The sequence below is a fragment of the Fundulus heteroclitus genome, chromosome 11 (genome assembly GCF_011125445.2).
Source record: "Fundulus heteroclitus isolate FHET01 chromosome 11, MU-UCD_Fhet_4.1, whole genome shotgun sequence".
NCBI classification, from domain to species: Eukaryota; Metazoa; Chordata; class Actinopteri; order Cyprinodontiformes; family Fundulidae; genus Fundulus; species Fundulus heteroclitus.
In genome coordinates this window covers 6,616,202-6,626,156 of record NC_046371.1, presented here as the reverse complement: position 1 = coordinate 6,626,156, position 9,955 = coordinate 6,616,202, and the positions used below count along the sequence as shown (strand labels likewise).

Genomic DNA, 9,955 nt, shown 5'->3' with positions numbered 1-9,955 from the left:
TGGGCACTGGATGTCAGGGTTACTACATGAAAAATCAGTCACCGATCACTTGTTGCTGGATTTTTGTCTCAATCTGGGTAAAATTCCTATCTGCTTCTATCTCCCAGCAGATACCTTGTGAAATTTAAAATGAGTTTCCTTTTACATTAAGTTTGCTAAACAATTACATCACTTAGAAGGGAAGTTGAAGCATTTGTCTTTGCTATGGTGGATGGGACGACTGACTCACACTGGTCCTGTTACGAAACACGCACGGGTATCAATATGACAAGTCGGGTTGGACTCAGCATCAGAAAAGGACTTTTTAGTGGAACAGAACTTCAGTACAACAGAGATGAACTCATAACATACTTTTATTGCCATAAAATGGTTGAGGGGAAGCATAATTTGGAAAATATTTTAAATGCATCTGTAACAAACAAATGGGTACAATTTTTTTTTTTTTTACATTGCAAAAGCTGTGATTTAAAAAAACAGTTAATTGTAAGCTGATTGGAAAGCACAAATGTTCCTCAGTTAAAAATCATCTACAACATTCCCATCACCAGAGCGTGTATCGACCCAGACGGTGACCCCGGGTTCATGCGCTTTGGGTTTTGACCTTGACGACCGGGAGTTTTCTCATCTGTATCTCCCTGGACATCTGACACCAGGCACAGATGAAACAGAAGCTGGATAACACACAGTCCATAGGAATGGAGCCCTGGTGGTTAAAGTGCATAATGTCATAAAATATTTAGTGAAATACAGTAACAAAGAAAACAAAATGAACCGTTCACTTTTTTTAAAAATACCTTGATGCCATATCTGTGTCGCATCAAGACCCTCAGGGACAAGGTGATTGGTGGGACGCAACCACCAAACCAATCCAGCATGGGGAGACAGAGATGCTCCCCAAAGTCTCTAGATGTCATACAGGCAAAGCAGGGGAAGCACCAGTATGCAAAACAGCCTTCAGGGGTGCAAAGAATACAGAGGATTGACACAAATATGAACACAAAAACAAACATAAATGAAGTCTTTCAATATGCCTTTAATGCCTTAATCTTCATTCAAAGTTACTTACAAGTTCCCAAATCATCGAAACAGTCAAACAGCCCACTTCCCCACTCCTGGGAGTTTTGGACTATCACCGACTGAGGTTGCTCAATCACTGTTTTAGTTGCCATGAGTTCTAAAAGAATGGAGAAAAAAACATATGTAAAGAGATGCTCAACACGAGAGACCGTTTAGGCGGCAACACGGTTTTAACTATGATTTTCAAGCGACTGGCACTGACTTCAACTGATTTGGGTTTAAGCCTGGCAATGAAAGTAAATATTAAATGAAAAAAAATGAGAGTGATATCACAGTGATATTTCAGAATGTTACATTACCTGCAGGAAGAAGAAAAAACAGTATATATTTATATATACTATATATATATATATATATAGTATATAAGTGACTGAATGGCAGCACATGCTGAGTATAAATTTCATTTTACTTTGCATGAGTTAAATGTTCCTCTTCACAATATGAATCATTGCACAAAGAGCGTCATTATTTTTAACAAAGGTTTCTTGTCGCACTTTTACACAAGCGCTAAATCTTGCTTTTGTATTAATTTGTTTGTCTCTTTGTTTTGAAATCCTAAAAGAGAACCAGAAGTTTGTAAACTCGTTACATTTTAGGTAGGTTATGTAGAGAAACAATAAAAAAAATTGCCAGCCAGAGTAAATTTGCCTTATCCGGTCTTTGTAAAGTAATTTCAAACTATCTATATACATCTCACCTTTTGCTCACCTGAGCTCTGGGTTGAGTGTCCTCTCACAGCTGATGTCTGCTCTGAAATGTTGTCTCAAGTCAAATTAGAAGTAGGTGCCAGGATGCCTCCAGAGGAAACAAACCGGACACACTGGTTCTTTCAGGGCACTGAACACCTAACCTGACCCTAGCCAGATGAATTTTGTTCCGCTTAGCTCCGCCTAGCTTCGCTCACATCCATCTGGGACATCTTCCATAGAGAGTGATTTCTCCAACCAATTTTATTGTACAGCCAATCAGGACGCAGGGCTGGAGTTTCATAGATGTGACATAGTGGAGAAGCGACCGTGAGAGACTGTTTTGATTCAGACAGCAATGGCGGCTCGCATCGAGGAAGCAAGCGTTAACATTGATGCTGCTATTTCTTCTGTGTTGTCCAATCTACCTAATATTGTTTCATTAAAAGAACATCAGAGAACGGCTCTGAAGGCTTTTGTTGGTGGAAACAACGTTTTCGCCCCTCTTCCAACCGGATTTGGCAAGTTTTGTTTTCCAGGGCGCCTGTGGCTGGGCGGTTAGCGCGAACCATGTTAGGAAGCCTTTAGTCCTCGACGTGGGCGGCCCTGGATCGACTCCGACCCGTGTGGCGCTTTGCCGCCTGACTTCCCCCTCTTCCTGTCAGCTCACTGTCAATAAAATGCGTACCACTAGAGCCGCAAACACATAAAAAAAAAAAAAAAGTTTTGTTTTTTTCCTTGCTCGCTCTCATCAGTGTCACGGTTTGGCTTTGGTGTGAGTGGTTGAAATAGCACGTCGATAAAGATGACAGACAAGTGGCTTATCCAATCATATGCAAGGATTTTTGATAAGGCCCAGCCTTTTGAAACGCCATTCCTATGGATCTGTCCCAGATGGATGAGTGGAGCAAAATCTATCTGGCTAGAGTCAGGTTACTCACCCCCACCCCTCCCCCAAAAAAAAGAACCATAAGAAAAAAAATATTTTAACTTATGATAAAGAGTCAAGGTCTAACACTGTAGTAACTTTGCCTCTCTGGTACACCAAAGATTTTGCCAAATATTTTTTTTTTCTAAACTTTACAGTGGACTGAACTACAAATGCTGCTTAACTGACTTTTTCCTGAAAGCTTGGACTGCCTATCAGAACAAAAAGTTGTCTTTGAAACATCTGTCTGTCATCTTGGCAAGGACCCCCTTGTTCGAGGGACAGTCTCACCCAGTGTTCCCTGGTTTAAACTAGGAGAAATAAAAAAAAATCACATGTTGAAAGGATGACATGTGAATAAACTAATTGTACTGTAGCAACAGGAACTGCCCGCATGCATTCCTGTTTGACACTTGGCAGGTTGAGAGGCATCCTGCTTTTCAACATCTTATCACATCGCATGTTGCCTGGAACATCTGAAAAAAAAAACTGCAGTGATATGTCCATTTAAAGTAAGCGTCAACTGATGTCATCATGACTAGTCTTTAAACTATATACTTTCAGACTGGCATTCAGGTGAATATATTGAATCAAACTTACATCAAGCTTATCACCGCTGTCTCGTTTGTGCTTTGCATGCTATTTTTACTCTGGTCATGAGGCGATTTCTCAGATTTATACATAAAGACAACTAGGAGTGAAAACAAGCATCATATGCAGACATTTCAACAACCTAATTTTAGAGTAATTCTACTTATAGTCATTAACAAAATATCCAGATGTTTGTCCCACTTCAGACGGGGAAACAATTCAGGAATATTAATTAAAAAACTAACAGACTTAAATGCAATTTCTCAAAGCTGCGAGGGCTATCGCCCCCCTGGCTGAAAATTAAAAAAAAAACACCAGCCCACTTCATAATCTATGTTACAACACAGATTTCTGATCTGATAAAAATCATTTATACTGTCTCTCACTTGCAAATGTGTATTCACACACTTCATTCTCTGTCTGTCTAGACACTAATGCAAACTGCACAATTATTTATTGCCCAGCCTGCTGTCTGACTTTTTGACCTGAAAATGAATCCATTAGCTGCTAAAGTCTATTTGCATGCTTAAGCAATGGAAATAAGCTTAAGCCCCTCAGAGCATGTTGTTTTTGGCCAATGCAATCAAATGTTTAAGAAATAAAAATATAACATTTTAAAATGGAAAGATAATGTCTTGTGCCTGGGTGTTATGGGAATTTAAGTGCACTCTGAGCCTCATCAAAAAATAATTCTTCATGGAAACACCTAATGACAATAAAGCTTAATTCTTGAAATGTTATGACTGTCTAAATATATGGAATTTGAAACACGTTTACACTTACTGGTACAAAGAGACAAGGATCATGGCCAAAAACAACTCAATGGCAGATACGGGAAGATAAAATGACCTTTATGAGCGGGAAGGCATTAGAGATAAGGTAAGGAGCTGTGTCATCCAGGTTAAGTTGGAGTCAGCTGAAGTAAGGCAGACATCCAGTCTTCATGCTTTCAGGTGACTTTGCTCGGATTTTTTAGAGCATGTTCTTACAAAGAACTTACTGCCGAACTTTTAGTTTTTAAATTCTGTTCATACAAATGGTTTTTTAAAAATATTCACCTGTACACTGTGACTTTCTCTTGTATTGTTTACATTTCAACTGTTTTGCTTTTAAATCAGTGCTGCACTTTATACTGTATTTTAAATCTACGGTAAATTACAAGCTGTATTCTTGCACTAATGCCCTTGCACAATCAATTTCTGCACATAGAAATGGTTATAAAAATACTCACCTGTACACTGTGACTTCTCTTGCATTGTCTACATTTAAATTGTTTACTTTTAAATCACTGCTGCAACTCATACTGTAAATTAAATTCTTCTGCAATTTTACAAGCTGTATGCAACAAAATATCGTTTTGTACGCACTCTGTGCATACAAAATGACAAATAAAGTTGTCTAAGTCTAAGTTTAAACACAGAACTTCCTGGAGGGACTGCAGATTCCTGTTAGTGTGGGTATCTCTTGTGATCTCCATGACCTAGTTGTGGCGCGTTGCAAGGAGAGAGATATCTTTTAATAATAATCATCATCAACTTTGTCATTTCAATATACATTACAAATATATTTGTCCTCTGCATTTAATGCACCCTCCAGGGAGCAGTAGGCTGCCAATGTACGGCACCCGGGGAGCAAGCTGGGGCTAAGGATCTTGATCCAAGAATCCTTTCTATGTTATATGGTAATGATATGCCTCCCCTGGATGATGTCACAGCGAATAGAAGTCCAGACCAGGTGTCCAGCCTTGAAGTAACAAATGCATAGACTAGTTTTTCAGCATCACCCCTGGACAAAATATTTCTAATTCTGGCAATATTCCGGGGGTGAAAAAGGAAAACCCTGGAAACCTGTTTAATGTGAGATTTAAATCATATGTCTTGGTCCAAAATGACTCCAGGGTTTTTAACTTTAATACCAGAGGCCAATTTAATGCCATCCAGATTGAGAAGATTATTTTTTAAGAACTCTGGTCCAAAGATGACAACTTAAAAGCAGAACATTTAAAGTCATCCAGGTTTTGATGTCATTAAGACATGTCTGTAGTCGAAGTAATTGATTGGATTCATCAGGATTTTTGGACAAACTTTACAAATGAAGTCTGATTCTGACTTCAGAGCTAAAAAGAAAATACTTGTATTCAGGCGCGTCATTAGACCTGGGCTTCCTGGACTTTAGCCCTGGATGTTTTTTGAATAGCCCTGAATCTAAAAAAAAAAAAAAAAAAAAAAAAAAAAGACATTTGGAAGTACATGTTTGTCAAATTTGTTTCTATTGTATTCCATATGATCGGCTCTAATGACTCACATGCTCAGTGGTGAACAACAGACTGTGTCGCATGCTTTCTTTGTTATTTTTGGCTGGCCAAATGAAAAAAGATTTTTCATAAGTTGAACAAAGAGTTTGAATGATGGCTTAAAACAGAACAGGTTCATGAAAGAATGAACACACGTAAACAAACAAATTCAATGAAATGTTTGAAACGCTCTCAGCAAGATTTAAACAAATAAATGTGTCGTCAGGATCTTACCATTTGGCTATGATTTTTTTTAAATCAACTTTATACCAGTTTCCTTTTGTGAAATGTAAGAAATTGTGAGCTTGTAGCCTCAGGAGTGGAAGGCTGTGGAAAGATCAGATCATGTTTTACTGTAATTATCACTAAATTGGGTCATTATCAGCTTCAGCAAAATGTTTTTTTCCACCAGTCTTCGTCCTTCATTTCAACTAATAAAAAAAGTAAACCAAAGTAAACTTATTGTAAACCTTTTTTCATTTAATTCACATTGATTTATATTCAATTAAACTCAGTTAAGACAGAGAACTGGTTTATTTTTTTTTTTTTACCAAGACATGTTATTTAAATCCCATATTAAACATGTCTCCAGAGTTTCCTTTTTTTCAACTCCGGAATATCGTTAAAACTAGAAATACTCTGTCCAAAAGTAATGGTGAAAAACTAGCCCATGGATTTCTTACCTCAAGACTGGACTATTGTAATTCTTTACTATCAGGAAGTCCACAAAATGTAGTTCAAAGCCTTTAGCTGACCCAAAATGCTGCAGCAAGAGTTCTGATGAAAATCAACAAGAGGGATCATATTTCTCTAATTTTAGCTTCCCTTCATTGGCTTCCTGTTAAATCAAGAACAGAATTTAAAATTCTTCTTCTAACGTATAAAGCCCTTAATAATCAAGCTCCATCATATATCAGAGCTCTGATTACCCCGTATGTTCCGAACAGAGCACTTCGCTCTCAGACTGCAGGTCTGCTGGTGGTTCCTAGAGTCTCTAAAAGTAGAATGGGAGGCAGATTTCTTAGCTATCAGGCTCCTCTCCTGTGGAACCAACTCCCAGTTTTAGTCCGTGAGGCAGACACCCCGTCTACTTTTAAGACTAATCTTAAAACTGTCCTTTTTGACAAAGCTTATAGTTAGAGTGGCTTAGGTTACCATGAGCTACCTCTATAGTTATGCTGCTATAGGCTTAGGCTGCTGGAGAACATTCTTGTCTATTTCTTTCACACTGCTGAGTTCTCCTACTGTTCTCCAATTTGTATTCTTTTATTCCAACTTTTAACTTTTTGTTTTGTTCTTTTTGTCATTTTTCTCTTCATTGAAGGTACACCTGGTCTGGCGTTCTGTTAGCTGTGACATCATCCAGGGAGGCAGATCATCCACTATAAATGAAATTCAATTGAATTGCTACATGTTATTTAAAATTACTAATAAGCTGGTCCTCAGACTTGTGAAAATGTAACTAAAGCCTGCAGTGTTTCAAGACCCTCAAAACTCCCATGGTTGTACTCACAAAGTAATCTACATAATTAAGTAAAGTGGAGTTTATTTTTTCTTCTGTTAATCTCTGCAGCAGAGTTGTGGGTACTGTACTCCATCTATCTGTGGCCTCTGCTGATGACGGATGCTTTTTGAAGCTTTCCCACTCCATGAGACCTTCCCTGATCGCCATGATAGGATTCAACAGGTCTGACCCAGAGTCTCATCCTGTTCCAACTTCCACTCTATGAACTTTACTCCAGAGATAACAGATGATGAAAGGTTTTGCTGTATTCTTTAAATATTGCACAGTTACATGTGCAACACCTGCAAACAGTGCAGAGCACTCCACGTGATGGACTACAACCTGGACCTGCTTCTGGTATGCTGAAAGACAAATAAGTCATGGTTAGGAAAAGCAGCAGACCTCGGACCAGTTGACACCAACATGTATAATTAGTTAAATTAAAAAATTCTGCCACATGCAAACTGCGTTTGACCATATATCACCATTAAAACGACATTTGCAGAAGGTAGCCGAGACATATATAGCGATGATATTATAAAAGTTTCTCTTTTAGTATTAATATCAGAGCTGTGTTTGAAATAGCTAATTACAACATAGTGATTGACAGACTGGGATACTTTGTAGAATTTTCTGGTACTGTACTTAATTGCTTTAAATGTAATTTGGTAGACTTTTGTGTCATTTGGGAAATTTAAATATCTGGAGAACAAAGAGCATGTGTGTTGCTGGTGAAGATTCTCAGTAATCCAGGTCATGGTCATTCCAAAAATTTCTCATACTCACGCACTACTCCCAGGGTGTCTTTCCCAAATTGGCGTGCAATATGCTGGTAAAGCATGGTGAAGCATGAGCATGTGTGTTGTTCCTCAGGGCTCCTTTTCTCGGCTTAATTTATTTTACCTGCACACTCATTACCTCAGATGACAGAGTATTATGATATGCTGATAACATACAATGTCATATTTTTGTCACATAACCACAGTCCCTTACAGTCACTGAGTGTGTTCATAATGCCAGTGAGCTAATGAGCCAGGGTAGTTCAAGCTTAGTTCAAAAAGTGTTGAAGTCATTCTTATGGGGCTTGAAAGGGTGACGTAACAACCGCACTGCATTGTGGGATACCGGGGCATCGGGAAACATGCTGAAAACATGCTGTGTCATTAACTGTCATACTCATTCAGGTGATCGCTTCGGGAAAAAAAGACGATGGATTGAGATTTATAAGTTTACCAGCACAGAATCAAAGCCAAGGAGCTCAGATCTCTGAATTAACAAATAGAGGCCGAATGGACTCTGGATAGCAGCGGTGAGATGACCAAACCTCATTTTCATATATTCCTTCTATATCCTGATACATGTGTGTGTGTTCAAGGCATTATCAGACTGGAAAGTTTGAATTAAAGCTTGTTGTGCTGTGTAACATGGAGCTTAGCGCTAGCCTAGCCAGCTGAGGCTAGCAAAAACAAGTAGGGGTACAATAAAAATGCACAAATACAAATAGAAAATGTAGATTTAAATGATGATGTTGATTTCATCAAGTAGTCCTTAAGGCCACAACCCACAGCAGAACAAAAAGAGCATAAAGCCTTTGTCATATTTGCCAACAAACATCTCAATAATCCTAAAGTTTGGGGGAAATTATTCTCTAAACCAACGAGACAAAAGTGGAACTTTTTGTAAGGTCTCATGACAACTTACAGCCGTTAAATTGTAACATTTTAGAAAAGAAACCTCACACTGACACTAAAACACGTTGGTGATAGTGTGATGAACTGGGGCTTCTGAAGCACCCGAATGACTTGCGATTACCGATGGAGAAAAAAATCCTAAAGGAGGGAATCTGGCCATCAGTTCGTGACCTGGAACTTAAGCGGACCAAGTTCATGCAACAGCACAATAATCCAAAGAACACCAGCAAGTTCACCCTGAAGGGCTCTTAAGAAACCCGCTTCAAGTGGCCTAGTCAAAGTCGGGACTTAAATGCTACAGGCCAAAATTCCTCCACAGAATTATAAAAGACAACTTTTACAAACACTTATGTGTAGTCGTTACCAAACAACCGATTATTAGGTTTAGGGGGCAAGTACTTTTTCACAAAGTGTCAGGTTAGTTTGGATGGCTGCATGGACCTCGTTTCTAAACTAAATATTATGTTTTCTTAGTTTATCTCTAATACTTAAATCTGTTTGATGATCTGAACCATTTAAATGTGACAAAAAAAACACCAACAGAAAAAGAAAATCTGCAATATAACGCAAATACTTTTCTAAAAGTCCCATAAAATGTCCTGTGTATAAATCACGGCATAATGTTCAAAATGCCTTGCATTGTTATAAAACAGATTTACCCGTTTCTTTAACCCAAATTTTCTACCTAAAGACTAAAAAGTGCTAACTTACATATAGGTAGCACATTTGGAGAATGAAGGGCTGCAGTAGCTGTTGGTTTTCTTTTCTTTTACCCTACAGCAAAGGCTGGGATGGTGTGTGAAATTCATTTTGACAATATTTGGGGGGTTTTGCAAGAAAAAAAAGCATTAAGAACATTTGGGAAGCTTTTGAGATTAAAAAGAGGGTAATTTCCAGAAAGAAGAATCAATACAAACTGTCATTAATGATATAATTAATGATTACTGTCTCTATGAACATTTTGAACCTTTCCACACAACTTTCTTGCAAGAGGCTTAAAATTAGGTCAAGAATGTCCAGCTCTCAGTTGCTGACAAGCTAAAATTCTTTAACCATAGTTCATCTCAGCAGCTATAGGCCCCTCCAAGCGGCCGATGGGACTTTAAAATGAAAACAGCTGGCAGCACAGCAAGGGGAGGCAGTAAAAGAACATGTACACCAGCAAATTGTATCAAGATGTCTGTG

The 9,955-nt window shown here is 38.3% G+C and overlaps 1 protein-coding gene across 1 annotated transcript; it reads right to left on the bottom strand.

Annotated features, from left to right (window-relative positions):
* Positions 1 to 335: 335 nt before the first annotated feature.
* LOC105924300 (cornifelin homolog A) lies at positions 336 to 1,397 on the bottom strand. Its single transcript, XM_036142611.1, has 3 exons — positions 1,067 to 1,397; positions 795 to 952; positions 336 to 703 (listed from the first exon to the last, which is right to left on the bottom strand). The coding sequence occupies exons 1-3, from the start codon at positions 1,167 to 1,169 to the stop codon at positions 581 to 583; spliced, it is 384 nt and encodes a 127-aa protein (XP_035998504.1). The 5' UTR covers positions 1,170 to 1,397; the 3' UTR covers positions 336 to 580.
* Positions 1,398 to 9,955: the final 8,558 nt, after the last annotated feature.